The following is a 15,561-nucleotide window of genomic DNA, read 5'->3' as shown; positions in this document are numbered from 1 at the left end:
GACCTTTTCAAGAGTGGTTTCAGTTAAGCAGTTGTTGAGAAAGCCCAAATAGAGTGAAATAAAGATGGAAAGAAGAGACAGTGAGATACCGACTCCTTATTTGAGGTAAGGACTTTTATCATAAAGAGATACAGAGAAAAGCAGCAGCTGGAGGGAGAAGCGGGGTGGAAAGTTTGTTTTTAAAGAGATGGTGCTTCTTTGTTGATGGCAATTTTCAATCATACCCTGGTATGTGGATCTCATACTGAAATGAGCATTCAAACTGGCTGACTACGCCCTCCTCTCTTTTTTTAAAATTAATTAATTTATTTATTTATTTTTGGCTGCGTTGGGTCATCGTTGCTGTGCGCAGGCCTTCTCTAGCTGCGGCGAGCGGGGGCTACTCTTCATTGCAGTGCGTGGGCTTCTCATTGCAGTGGCTTCTCTTGTTGTAAAGCACGGGCTCTAGGTGCACGGGCTTTAGTAGCTGTGGCAGGCGGGCTCAGTAGTTGTGGCTCGCGGGCTCTAGAGCGCAGGCTCACTAGTTGTGGCAGATGGGCTTAGCTGCTCTGCGACATGTGGGATCTTCCTGGACCAGGGCTCGAACCCATGTCCCCTGCATTGGCAGGCAGATTCTTAACCACTGTGCCACCAGGGAATTCCCTCCCTCCTCTTTGAAGAACTTTCCTCTCTTGGTTTCTACAACAAAGCACTCTTCTGATTCTATCTCTTGGCTGCTTCAAATTATTTTCCCTTGTCAGTTGTTCCTCTTCTAACACAGATCTCTAAATGTCTGATTTCCTCAGGGTTCTGTTCTTGGCATTCTTCTCTATATGCTATCTAGTTGATCAGATCAGGCTGGAAGCTCAAGTGATATGCTAGCAATTCCCACATCTGCACTGCTTGGTCAGACCTCTCTTCAAACTCTTCTGAAACTATAATGTCACCTCTACTTTAAATTTCACAGGCAATGCAAACTTCCTGGGTCTAAAATAATTTCCCTTACTGGTGATTCAGTAGCTAGTACTGCCACCCATCCACCCTGTTGCTCAAGTGAGAAATGTGAAAATCCCCTTAGTTTCTTCCCCATGCTTAGCTTCTATATCCAACCCAGCTGCAAGTAATGTTTTAGCACTAAAACCAACACCTCAAATTTGTCTGCCTTTTTTCCATTCTGTTGCCATCACTCTAGTCTAAATCTCTGTCCTCTCTCAACTGAATCATGGTAAGCCGCTATTCTCGGCCAGTCCATTTTCCAGAAAGCAGGGAGAGTGATCGCGAAGAAAGCAAATCAGATCATGTTCCCCTCTTAGGTAAAACCTTTCAATGGTTTCCCAAGCCTTTAGAATGAAATCTAATATCCTTACCCTGGCCAATAACAACCTCCCCCATTTAGCCCCTGCTTTCTCTATCTCCTCCCACTCTTTCCTTGCTCACTGAACTTCAGCCACTGGCATCCTTCCATGCTGGGTTCACTCTTTCCTTGGGCCTTTCAACATGTTATTCCTTCTGCTGTTATTCCTTCTGCTGTCCAAGGCTGTCTAGCCTCCCTCTGTTCTTTGCCTGGCTAACTCCTAGTCATCCAGTTCTCATTTCAAGTGTTACTTTTACCAGAGAGGTCTTTTCTGACTTAACACTAAATTAGGTAAGCCTTAGTTTCCTTATCTGTAAAATCAGTTATTCTAAAGATTAAATGAGATCATCCATGTAAAGTTCTTGGCACAGTAACTTGCACACACTATGTACACAGTCTAGTCGGTGTTAGCTATTATTGTTTTTTATTAGTCTCACAGAGCACTCTGTTATTTCTCTTGATAATACCCTCACACTTTGTAATTATATATTTATTTGAGTATAGCTGATTATGAGTGTCCTTCCTTTACACCATAAATTCCACAAAGGCAAGGATTATATACCTGCTTTGCTTTTCACCATATACCTAACACCTAGCACAGAATTTCACACATAGTGGGCACTAAACAAATACTGGATGGACTACACTGAGTGAATGAATAAAAGAATTAATGATTTATCACTAAATATGTCTTTGTTCAATGCCACTCACAGAGGGCTGTATACCAGGTATTAAAAGAAGGTAATTAGAGACATGTGGCTCAAGACAGTGGGCTGAATCCATAATTTTATTTCTTTCTCTTCCCAAAAGGACACTGAAACGATAGAAGAAACATAAAAATACGAATGAAATAAAAATTGCATCTGGGGCTTCCCTGGTGGCACGGTGGTTAAGAATCCGCCTGCCAATGCAGGGGACACAGGTTCGAGCCCTGGTCTGGGAAGATCCCACATGCCACAGAGCAACTAAGCCTGTGCACCACAACTAGTGAGCCTGCGCTCTACAGCCCAGGAGCCACAACTACTGAGCCCATGTGCCACAGCTACTGAAGCCCGTGCACCTAGAGCCCATGCTCTACAACAAGAGAAGCCACCACACCACAATGAAGAGTAGCCCCTGCTCGCTGCAACTAGAGAAAGCCCGCATGCAGCAATGAAGACCCAATGCAGACAAAAATAAATAAATTTATTTAAAAAACTTAAAAAAAAAAAAAGCACATCTGGAAGGCAGCAAAGAGTGGCATCAGCAGACCAGAAACTTTGAGGGATTTGTGGACGACAAAGCAGATGGGATTGGACTGCTGAAGAGATCAATCACAGCTGAAGAGCTTCCAGTTAAAAGGTAAGTACTAGTTCCATCGGTCTGAGCCTAGAAACACCTCAAGTTCAGCGTCAAACCAGGAATGGGGATGAAAGTAGGTCTTGGGGTAGTAGGGTATTTAACCAAAGGCTTGCCAATGCAGTCCGTACACCCACAGGCTGAGCAACAAGCTGTGGTATCTCATCTGGGCTCAGTTTGAAAAACAGCGCTCTATACAGAGTGGGGGTGTACTGATGGCTTCTTTACAAAAAAATATATATAAAAAATTATAAGCTGCATATACATTTTATAACTTGTTATTATGGAAAACTTCCAAACTTACACAGGAGTAAAGAACACTACAGTAAATCCCTATGCACTGACCATTTCACTTTGACAATATTACCAGATGTCAGTTTTTTCATCTCTACCGGGGTTGGGTTTCTCAGCCGCACACTAATAACATTTTGGGATAGATAATTCTCTGCTGTGGGGGGCTCTCGTGTGCACTGTAGGATGTTTAACATCATCTCTGGTCTCTAGCTACTAGATGCCAATAGCAAACCCTTAATTGTGATGACCAAAATCACCTTCAGACGTTGCCAAATGTCTTCTTGGGGGGGAAATCACCCTGAGCTGAGAACCACTGGATTATATTAAGGCAAATCTGAGACATATCATTTCAACTGTATTTACTTCAGTATGTGGCACTAAGAGATAAGGATTCTTAACATAATCACAATACCTTTACCTATTTAAAAAGCAACACTGTAGCCCCTGCTCCCCACAACTAGAGAAAGCCCATGTGCAGCAACAAAGACCCAACGCTGCCAAAAAAAAAAAAAAAACAACACTAATTCCTTGATATAATCTAATATTCAGTTACTGTTTAAGTATCCCTGATAGCCTCATAAATGCTTGTTTTGCTTTGGTTAAAATTGGCATCCAGAGAGGATGCACATGACTGCCAGACACACTAGGTCCACAGAGGGTTTCCTGGGTGGGCCCTAAAGACAGAGGAAGAACAAGAGTGGTACCTGAGGTAATTCTAGGCCACAAGACATGAAGGAGGGGAAAAGAAAGGCAGTGCCGCCTAGAGGATAACTGTGTCCAACTTCCTAAACAATGACTGAACCTCTAGTTAGGATATGTTCCTGTTTGTCCTCCTGAAGGGACACCTACTGTGAGCACATTCCAATCAACTCAGTGCTCCAGAGCAAAGCTCAACCACTGCCCTACAGGAGACCTTCACAAATACCAACGACAGCAGAGGCAGTATAAGAAACAGAATAAATCTTTAAAAATATACTGCAATTTATGCAAGAGGACCCTGCATCGATTAAAAAGAAAAGCCACTATAAAATGAGGAGCAATCTCATACCTATCAGGAAAAAAAAAAGTCCCAGAAAATAACAGGTGTTGGCCAGGATGTGGAGAAATTGGAACCCTTGTGCACTGTTGGTGGAAATGTAAAATGGTGTAGCTGCTGTGGAAAACAGTATGGCGGTTCCACAAAAAATTAAAAATAGAATTATCATATGATCCAGCAATTCCACTTCTGGGTATATGCCCAAAAGAATACCCATGTTCATAACTAAACACGGGTTTAGTCACCATAGCTAAAATGTAGAAGCAACCAAATGTCCTTTGACAGATGAATGGATAAGCAAAATGTGGTATACATATACAATGAAATATTTTGTCTTAAAAAGGAAGGAAACATATGCTACAATATAAGGATGAACCTTGAAGGCATTATACTAAGTGAATAAGCCAGTCACAAAAAGACAAACATTGTATGATTCCATTTATATGAGGTACCCAGAGCAGTGAAATTCACAGAAACAGAAAGTTTAAGGTATATAGTATGATGATCTGACTTACATACATCATGAAATGATTATCACAATAAGTTTAGTGAACATCCGTGATCTGATACAGATACAAAATTAAATAGAAAAATTTTTTCTCTTGTGATGATAACTCTTAGGATTTACTCTTAACAACTTTTCGTACTTAACATACAGTAGTGTTAATTATGTTTATCATGTTGTACATTACATCCCTAGTACTTATTTATCTTATAACTGGAGGTTTGTATCTTCTGACTGCCTTTATCCAATTGCCCCTACCCCTACCCCCTGCCTCTGGTGACCATAAATCTGATCTCTTTTTCTATGAGTTTGTTGGTTGGTTGGTTGGAAAAACATTTTAACTCTCCCAAGCTTTCAGGCCAGAAGAGTCCTCTATCATAAAAGTCAGATTTTACCTCTTGACATCTGAATTACACCCATGTTTTTAATACAGCTAAAGACAATACAGATAGTAAAGATGTTCCCAGGCCTGTGTGAGGGAAGGAGACTCAGATCTATTAATAAAGTAGGAGAGAATTTACAGCTCCCTGTATCAAATCTCAGACTTGGAGACAGGCTCAGAATCCAGCCACCCTCGTAGGGCTCCTCCCAAACCGGATGGACTCATCATATCATTGTGCTTAGCCTTCTCCTGATCTGGGCCCTCTGGAGATGTAGCCTTGCATGATGCAGGCAAGGCAGGAACAGTGGTCCATTCCCTGCCACTCCCACCCCCACGCCCCACTCTCCAACCACCCATTCTAGCAGAAGTTCACTCCCTAGACTCAGACCAGAGGACAGCATTTAAAAAATACTAAAATGGTGTTCTGGGACAACAGTTGTCTATTTGTTTATGTCCCCTTTCCAAGGAAACAAAGGGTCATGTTATTTTAAGGGCTCACATGTAGACAGGTGAATCACTCAAGGACTTAAGACACACCTTGGTCAACTGCAAAAATAATCAGTGAAGGGACCTCCCTGGTGGTGCAGTGGTTAAGAATCTGCCTGCCAATGCAGGGGACACGGGTTCCATCCCTGGTGCAGGAAGATCCCACATGCCACGGAGCAACTAAGCCCATGCACCACAACTACTAAAGCTCACGTGCCCTAGAGCCCACACACCGCAACTACTGAGCCCACGCGCCGCAACTACTGAAGCCTGCACACTTTAGGGCCTGAGTGCCGCAACTACTGAGCCCGTGTGCTGCAACTGCTGAAGCCCGTGCACCTAGAGCCCATGCTCTGCAACAAGAGAAGTCACCGCAATGAGAAGCCCGCGCACCGCAACGAAGGGCAGCCCCTGCTTGTCGCAACTAGAGAAGCCTGCACACAGCAATGAAGACCCAGAGCAGCCAAAAAAAAAAAAAAAAAAAAAATCAGTGAAGTAAAAGCCATACTCCTCTAGCCTCACTTCCTAAGGCCCATTTTTTGTCGTCTTCACACTTTTTGGTAGAAATATTTATCAACACTCAAAGGCAAAGTTGTTTTAAGTGCTTCTTATAGGTTGTTAAGTGCTCTAAAAACAGCAAAAGTCATCAAAAGTTGCCTCAAGTGCCCAAACCTCTGGGATGAACCCAATCACTGTTGTCTTGGGCCAAATTACCATTTGGAAACCTTAATTTCTATTGCCCATCCATCTTCCCTAGGGCCTCTGGAGTTATCTTTCTAAAACAAAAATCTGACCATGTCACTTCCTTCCTTCACATCACCAGGAGACACCCTGAGCTCAATGCACTGCTGCTGAGGCTACCTCTGACCACTTCCCACCTCATGCACGTCAACCATGCACAGCTCCTCAAACACACGACTGGCTCTTTCATGTCTCCTTGCTTTTTTTTTTTTTTTTTTTTTAATTTATTTATGGCTGTGTTGGGTCTTCGTTTCTGTGCGAGGGCTTTCTCTAGTTGCGGCAAGCGGGGGCCACTCTTCATCGCTGTGCGCGGGCCTCTCACTGTCGCGGCCTCTCCTGTTGCAGAGCACAGGCTCCAGACGCGCAGGCTCAGCAATTATGGCTCACGGGCCCAGTCGCTCCGTGGCATGTGGGATCTTCCCAGACCAGGGCTCGAACCCGTGTCCCCTGCACTGGCAGGCAGACTCTCAACCACTGTGCCACCAGGGAAGCCCCTGTCTCCTTGCTTTTACCCTGTCTCGTGAGTCCTCATTTTCCACAGTTACTATATTAAACTGCCCCAAACTCACCTTCATGCCTCCTTCCCACTCCCCAGGTATAGTGAGCCTTTTAAGCTCTCCTCATAGCACTTTGTATGGTATATCCAATAGCATGTAGCTGAGTGGGCTCTGATTTTTGGTGTTCACACGTTTCTTTCATGAGACAGGGAACTTTCTTTTTTTTTTCTTTCTAGAATCCTCAGCACCTCATAGGTGCTGAATGAATATATTATTAAAGGTGCTTAGGGAAAGCCATCATAAATGAAGTTCACTTAATAATGTCACTTACTATGATAATCTCAAAATACCTATTTTTTAAAAAAAATTATTTATTTTATTTATTTTTATGTTTTGGCTGTGTTGGGTCTTCATTGCTGCACGCAGGCTTTCTCCAGTTGCGGCGAGCTGGGGCTACTCTTCGTTGTGGTACATGGGCTTCTCATTGGTACGGTGGTACGGTGGCTTCTCTTGTTGCAGAGCATGGGCTCTAGGCATGCGGGCTTCAGTAGTTGCAGCACGCGGGCTCAGTAGTTGTGGCTTGCGGGTTCTAGAGCGCAGGCTCACTAGTTGTGGTGCACGGGCTTAGTTGCTACGCGGCACGTGGGATCTTCCTGGACCAGGGCTTGAACCTGTGTCCCCTGCATTGGCAGGAGGATTCTTAACCACTGTGCCACAAGGGAAGCCCCCAAAATACCTCTCTAACAAGAATGCCAACCCCCTTCTAGACTTCAACTCTAGCAAAGTATTGAAAGAGAAAGCCAGGGGGAGCAGGTGATCTGATTTGAGAGCTGAGAAACTTTAAGGAGCCTCTGGGGTGCAACAGAATATTTACCCTGCCTGGTTCTAGAACTCTGTAGCTCAAGGACTCCTTCACAAATACTAACAGGGTACTAGTCCAAATTTTTTGAAAAAACCCAGTTACAGAAATGATTACATCTAAAATAATGTAAAGTATGGTTAGAATAGTTTTATCCTGTATTCTTGCTATTTAACAAATATCAGTTATAAAGTCTTCATGTGAAAACCCTAATTTAAAAAACTATTAAAATAAAAAGTAAGATGAGACAGGTTTATGCAGAATTTTGTTTAAAAGGTACAGGGCAGAGGATAAGCTAATGTCTACAGTTGTGGTAGTAAACTGCAGTGTGACCCTGCCTTGGAGCGCACCCTTGTTTCCACAGATTCTGACTGGCTGGCTGAGATTCCTGATCCCCTTAGTCTCCCATCTAATTAACAGTAATAGTAACAGAGTGGTGGTGGTGGTAAGAGTTGCTGAGCAACTGCTATATGCTGACCCAGCAGTAGGCCAAGCACTAGTTCAATGTTAGTTCATTCCTCACAACAACCCTATGAAGGAAATTCTGTTCCCATCCTATTTTGCCAATGGCAAAAGGAGGCAAAGGAGTTAAATACCTACCCCACCCTGCTGGTAAGTGGTAGAGAGTCAACATACAAACTCAGGTGGTCTAGCTCCAGAGCCCATGTTTTAACCACATATACTAATGCTTTTGCTGCCTTTGCTCTGACCCCATGGTATCTCATTTCCTCCCTCTACCCAATACTACTGCCATCACTGTCTCACAGGGGCTGCATGAGAATCTTTATCTCAGAGTCTGTTTCCCCTAGAACAAAACTAATGAAACTGAGACTTAAAACTAGCAAAGACTAAATAATAACTGGAAAGTATACTCATGACCACTGACTTCATGGTGAAGAGCTACTTGGTAGATAATGCCAGAATTGGATTTAATACATTACTATATAGTACACAAATCATCCAAATTAACACCAGTGAAAATGTTTTAAAAGAAAAGCTGGTTACAAAAGAACAAATACTGTATGATTCCACTTAAATGAGGTACACAGAATAGACAAATTTACAGAGAAAGAAAGTAGATTAGTGGTTACCAGGGGCTGGGGGAAGGAGAAATGAGGAGTTATTGTTTAATGGGTTACAGAGTTTTAGTATGGGATGATATTAAAAAAATAAAATAAAAAATTCTGGAGACGGTGGTGATGATTGCACAACAATGTAAATGTACTTAATGCCACTGAACTGTGCGGTTAAAATGGTAAATCTTACATGATTTATATTTTTCAAAATTGGGAAAAGGCTGGCTCTACCAAAATAATTTGGAATACATTTAAAAAATAATACACATGAGAAAATAACTAGTTTCTTCAACTTTGAAAGAAAAGAACCAAAGTTGCTTGCCTCCCGTCCTCTCTTTTTTATGCTTATATGTGCTGGCAATTAAAACACCAGCTATTGCTGTTCAAAAGCATATCAAAGGCCAATGCATAAAAATTTATAACCCTTAATCATCTGCATAAGACATCATTTGCTTAGCAAACCCATTATAATGCAAATGTTTCAAAACAATAGCCTCATTTCTCAAAAAGCACTTGGCTTTAAAATTAGAATGTGATATCAAAATTTATAGCAATACTTCTAAGGATATGCTCTGGTAAAATCATCATTACATATGGGGCTGAGACTGTGTATGCCTCTTCATTTTCCTGTTTGGTCAAAGGCAATTATACAAAATTATTTTTTAAACTTAAAAAGATTTATTATATTAGTATGTCACAATTAGCAATAATCTAGATAATTAAGGTAATTTATTTCTTTTTAATCATAATACTGAAACTACTCACATCTATATTCGTCAGCTAGGTAAAACAGGGATAATATCTGGGGCAAGAAAAAGGCTGAAGAGTAAGAAAATACACACTAAGTAGAGGAAGGAATCAGAGATCTTATGTTTAATTTTGAAGGCTACCACTTTGACTTCTGATTTTATTATAAGATTGGTTAAAAGAGCAGTTTTAGGGAGCAAATATAAGTATCTATTGCAACATAAATCTATTAAGTTCTACATTTGATAGTGAGAATCTGGTTAGTGAAAGTGAATAGCAAGGGCACTACAGTAATCAAATCTAGTTCTTGAGTTTAAGAAAGCGAGAGCTGGAAAATCAAGGGAAATCTGTACACAGTATGATAACACCTCACTGTTCCTCACCAAACACAGTGGCAGATGGGCAACACTTTGGGTTATAGTATCTACTTTTCTTTCCTTTCTTAAATTATAGTTGCTGTACAGAGTATGTACTTTTCTGATTCAAATGCTCCCTACTTAATGGGACTTCATAAGCCTTCAAGTGTTCCATTACTTATGCAGGAAAAATTGTGCATGGTTAAATAATGGAATCAGAAAAAAACAAAACAAAACAAAACACAAGAAGCCTGATTTGATAAAATAGGAAATCAAGATGAGAAAAATTGCTTCACAGATTAACATTTTCCAAATTTAAATGCAATGATCATTTCTTAGACCATTGGATAAATCTATCTTATGCTCTTTGATGGTAGCCTTACCGTTGTCCTAAGAGAAATATGCCACTTCTACAAGAGTACCCATGTATTCTATTCTCTGGTGAACAGGGATTCTGCAGTCCTGCTTAGACCACTGACATAACATCTCCAGTCATAGGGATGTTACACATGAGGGCTGAAAATCCACAAAGTCCATATAAAGTGACAAGAGGTCAACATTTTATAGACTAGGGGAAAAAACAACATCTACATTTAAAAACGTAATGAATACTTATTTCTGTTACTCTTCTCCATGAGGTTAATATGGAAACAACTTAAGGAAAAATAAACATGTAACAGTCAGAGATGCACAAGGTTACCACAGACAGAGCAGAGGAAACGCAACAAATATTGTACACTGTAAAAAGGACAAGAAACATAAGGTGAATGGCTCACCTCTTCTGTCCTTGGAGTCAGAATTACCTGTGTAATAAGTAAAAAAAATAGAAACATTCACTCAGATTAAAGACAAACATTATTATTCAATCTAATGTAAAACAAAATAAGCTCTAGGAATATGGATACTTTTCCCTTTGTGTATGTTGGAGCTACAATGAGGCACCCTCCAACAACTGGGAAATAAGACTGCCCAGATTCACTAAACTTTTATCGATGGTTTGTCCTTCTCCCTGAGTACAAAAACAATGCAGCGTCAACATTCATAAAAAATACAAGAATGCCAAGAGAAATATAAACACAATGGTACTTGAGGTCTTTATGTCTTTTTAAGCCATTAAAATGCAACAGGGGCAAAATTAAGTTAAAAATATAAAAGACCTAAATGATAATAGATAATAAAATCTAAATGGCATAGACCAAACTCTGTATACTAACAGAAAAAACCTTTTCAAAGGCTTATGAAATATCCACAAGCCCTTATAAATTCCTCATAGTAGAAACAGTACAGACAATATCTTTTATCATGATGCAATAAAACTAGAAATTAACAAAGTAAGAAAACACTTGAAAATTAAAATCAAAACCAAACTGCAAAATGCCTAAACAAATAACAAATCACACTTGCGGCAGAATCTACCGACGCTCCCCCAATATCAGTCTCTTCCTCTTCTTGCCTTTATTACAGAACATCCCCCACTTTTAGCTGAGCACAAACCTGCCCATTTAGAGACTACATTTCTGAGACTCTAGGTGCAATCATATGAAGAATTCCAGTCAGTGTGATGTGAACAAAAGCAGTGAGAGTAACTTCTGGGTCACACTCTTTGGAAAATAAACTGTTTGTAACTATTCCCTCTGTTGCTCCTTCCCAGGGGCTGGAACCAGAACCCAGTGATGAGAGCCATCTCTTGACCAAGCAGATGAGGGCAACTGTCAGGACCAGAGGCACAAGAAAAAAGGAATTTGGTCTCTGATGAGGCAAAGCCCCCCTGTCTACTTCTGGAATGTGAAAGGGGAGAGAAAGACACATCTGTGTCTTAAGTGACTTAAGTGGTCAATGAATTTTGGTATGTCTTTGTCAGAGTAGCTTAGACCACTCCCTAACTAATATAACTACCTACAGGAACACTTATAGGATATGCCTAAAGCTGTGCTTATAAAAAATTCATAGCATTAAATACATATTAATTAAGAATAAAAATAAACAAATGAAGCATTCAATCCAGGAAGATAGAAAAAGCACAAAATCAATCTAAGAAAAGCAGAAAAAATAAGAATAAAAGAAATTAATGAAATAAAAAACTGAAAAATGACAGAACTAATAAATATACAACAGCAGGTTCTTTAGAAGAAAAAAGCAACAAACCATGAAATAGATAAATGGTTAGTCAACCTAAATAGGAAAAAGGACTTAAATATATAAAATAAGAAATAGTCACAGCTATGTAAGAAATTAACCCTAAGGGATGACTTTTCCTCACATCTATTTGAATAATTTTGAAAACCTAAATGAAATGCAAAATTTTCTAGGTAAACTTCAATTCTTTCTATGAAGCAAAACAAAACACTGACAAACAAAACTTATCAAAAATAGCATACATACAAAGGAAACACATATACCAATCTCATTTAGAAATAACTTAGAGGGACTTCCCTGGTGGTGCAGTGGATAAGAATCCACCTGCCAATGCAGGGGACACGGGTTCGATCCCTGGTTCGGGAAGATCCCGCATGATGTGGAGCAACTAAGCCCGCGCGCCACAACTACTGAGCCTGAGCTCTATAGCCCACATGCCACAACTACTGAAGCTCGCACACCTAGAGCCTGTGCTCCGCATCAAGAGAAGCCACCACGAGAAGAAGCCCATGCACTGCAACAAAGAGCAGCCCCTGCTCTCCACAACTAGAGAAGGCCCACGTGCATCAACAAAGACCCAACGCAGCCAAAAATAAATAAAAAATTAAATCTTTAACAAAAAAAGAAATAACTTAAAATATCAATGAAAAAATTCGAAATAAAATAATATCAAATAAATTGCAACAGTTCATTCAAGAAAAATACAAGACCAAGTGGAGCTATTTTTGCTGGAATGTAAATAGTTCAAAATTAGAAAATCAATTAATATGATTCACCGAAGCATATGATAAAAAAAGAAAAAAACCCATACAGATCTTGCTCATTGATGCTGAGCTGGCAACTGGCAGAATTTAACACCGCTTCTTGACATAAATACTCTTCAAAACAGGAATGAGTCAATAAATCCTGAACACGATAAATATGTTTATCTCAACGCAAGAGTCAACACCATGTTTAATGAAAAACAACTGAGATCATCCTCCTTAGAGTCAAGTACAAAACAAGGCTATCTACTTTTACTATTATTTCCTAACTTTGTTCTAGAGGTATTCACCAATTCATTTAAACAGAAGAAAAGAGATCTAAAAATTTGGAAATTTAAAAAGAGATATTTGCAGATGAGATGATTTGAAAACTTATGATAATTGAAGAAAATTATGTCAAACACAAAGGAAATTAATTAAGATGATCAGTATAAAATATATTGTATGTACAAAAATCAATGGCCTTATGTTGTACAGCTAAAACTAAAACAGTATTATATGTCAATTGTATCTCAATTAAAAAAAAATAGGTTTCATAGCCCCAACAGCAACCAGTTAGAAGATACCATATTCCACCTATACTAACAAAAAACAAAAACAACAAAACAAAAAGAAAAACCTTTGAAATATGTAGAAATAAGCTGAACAAAACACATGCAACACGAGTGGTGAAAATTTTAAAACACTTCCAAGAAATACAAAATAAAAGACTTTAGCAAATGGAATACGCAGCATTCTTGGATAGGAAGAATTAAAAATATCAATTGTCCCTGTTAATCTATAAACTTAACATGATCTATAAAAACTTTTTTCCAGCTATACAAGTTGATTATATAACACTTATGAAGAAAAATAATCAAGAATTGCTAGCAAAATTCTGAAAAATAAGATTAACAAGGGATGACTCATCTTATCAGACATTAAGTATTTTATAAAGTTACAGTCATTAAAACAGTGGGGGGACTTCCCTGGTGGCGCAGTGGTTAAGAATCCACCTGCCAATGCAGGGGACACGGGTTCGATCCCTCGTCCGGGAAGATCCCCCATGCCACGGAGCAACTAAGCCCGTGCGCCACAACTACTGAGCCTGTGCTCTAAAGCCCACGAGCCACAACTACTAAAGCCCGTGCGCCTACAGCCCATGCTCCGCAACAAGAGAAACCACCGCGATGAGAAGCCCGTGCACCACAATGAAGAGTAGCCCCTGCTCACGGCAACTAGAGAAAGCCCGCACGCAGCAACGAAGACCCAACGCAGCCCAAAATAAATAAATAGATTAATTAATTAATTAAAAAAAAAAACCCAACCTTAACATTGGCTAATAGGGCAGACTGGATAAATACATCAAGGTAAAGCCATACAATGAGGTAGCCCCTTACTATAATACAGAAAAAGTATGATAGGCTAACTGAAAAAAGTAATGTGTAGAAACATACACAGTACATTTATTATCTGTGTTATAAATGGAAGAAAAAAGGTATGTATGTGTGTGTGTGTGTGTGTGTGTGTGTATATATATATATACACACACTTGCTATTTTAGAAAAGTGAAAAACAAACTCAAAGCAAAGGTCAATAGGAAAGAAAAATTAAGATTAAAGAATTAATTCAGGATATGTCCAATATTCAAATAATAAGGATTTTAGACGAACAGAACAAAGAAAATGGAAGAGGGAAGAACATTTTTGAACCAATACAAGAAAAATTTCCAGAACTGAAGGACGAAAGCTCCAAAGCTCCTATCCCAAAATAATTAATGAAAGAAAAAGACCTACATCAAGACCCATTTCTATGAGATTTCAGGGCACCAATGATGAAGAGAAGATCTTTAAAGGCACACAAACAATTAGGAATCAGGATAGCAGTAGAATTCTCCAAGCCTGGGAATTAGAAGTCAGTTAGGACAATGCTTTAAAAATTCTAGGGAAAAAAAAAATCTCCTCAAATTCTATACACATCCCTAAAGGTATTTTTAAGACATGTAATTCCTCATGCAATTTACCTCCCATGGACCCCGTTCTCAGGAAGCTACTGGAGGATATGTTCTACCAAGTGATGGGGTAATCCATGAAAGAAGACAATATGGAAGCCAGGAAGCAGCAAAGGAAATTCCCAGAATGATAGAGAAGGGAAATCCCAGGCTGACACTTGAGTAGCAGCCCTAGTGATCAGAAAAAACCTAGGCTTCAAAAAAAAAAAAAAAAAAAAAAAACCAAAAACAAAAACCTAGGCTTCAATAAGACAATGACAATGGAGGACTCAGGAGGACGATCTCTAGGTAAAAAAGAAATAAACAGATTATCTAATAGGTCTGACTTTGTGGAAAACTAACTGTATTACAAGGCTATGGAAAGTCTGGGAAGAAGTGGCTTCCAATAGCAAAAAATAAAAGGTAATTATTAAATCCAGAAAAAATTGTACAAGAAAGAAAAAATAATCACATCACAGCTCAGCATGGAATAGTATTACATAGTCATAGTAATATAAAACATCAAATACTGATTTTTTAAAAATTTATTTATTTATTTATTTATGGCTGTGTTGGGTCTTCGTTGCTGCGCACGAGCTTTCTTTAGTTGCGGTGAGTGGGCGATACTCCTCGTTGTGGTGCACGGGCTTCTCATTGTTGTGGTTTCTCTTGTTGCAGAGCACGGGCTCTAGGTGTGCGGGCTTCAGTAGTTGTAGCATGTGGGCTCAGTAGTTGTGGCGCATGGGCTTAGATGCTCCGCGGCATGTGGGATCTTCCTGGACCAGGGCTCGAACCCGTGTCCCCTGCATTGGCAGGCGGATTCTTAACCACTGCGCCATCAGGGAAGCCCCTCAAATACTGATTTTACCAAAAGTTACAATGTAACAATTATGGAAGGATGATAAAATGGTGGTGACACGGCAGATGTGGGGTTTCAGGCTGTAACACCTGATGTACCATAAAGTTTTCCTTTTACTGATCTTGAATAAGAGCCACCAGTGAAAGGCAGTCTCACCCTCCTCTGAGACATGAAATGTGTTAA

At 39.8% G+C, this 15,561-nt stretch overlaps 1 protein-coding gene across 5 annotated transcripts in view; it reads right to left on the bottom strand.

Annotated features, from left to right (window-relative positions):
- The window catches only part of PTPRA (protein tyrosine phosphatase receptor type A), a 191,238-nt gene that overhangs the window by 51,117 nt on the left and 124,560 nt on the right, over window positions 1–15,561 (bottom strand). For 2 of the 5 annotated variants that reach the window (XM_036825606.1, XM_036825605.1), the window contains one exon: window positions 10,427–10,453. The exons of the other annotated variants lie outside the window; for them this stretch is intronic. In XM_036825606.1, coding sequence (XP_036681501.1) covers window positions 10,427–10,453 — 27 coding nt within the window. The remainder of the gene's footprint in view (window positions 1–10,426; window positions 10,454–15,561) is intronic. 5 annotated transcript variants of the gene reach the window in all.

The sequence above is a fragment of the Balaenoptera musculus genome, chromosome 15 (genome assembly GCF_009873245.2).
Source record: "Balaenoptera musculus isolate JJ_BM4_2016_0621 chromosome 15, mBalMus1.pri.v3, whole genome shotgun sequence".
Taxonomy (NCBI): domain Eukaryota; kingdom Metazoa; phylum Chordata; class Mammalia; order Artiodactyla; family Balaenopteridae; genus Balaenoptera; species Balaenoptera musculus.
The sequence above is the reverse complement of the archived record's forward strand: the minus strand, read 5'-3'. Positions and strand labels throughout refer to the sequence as shown.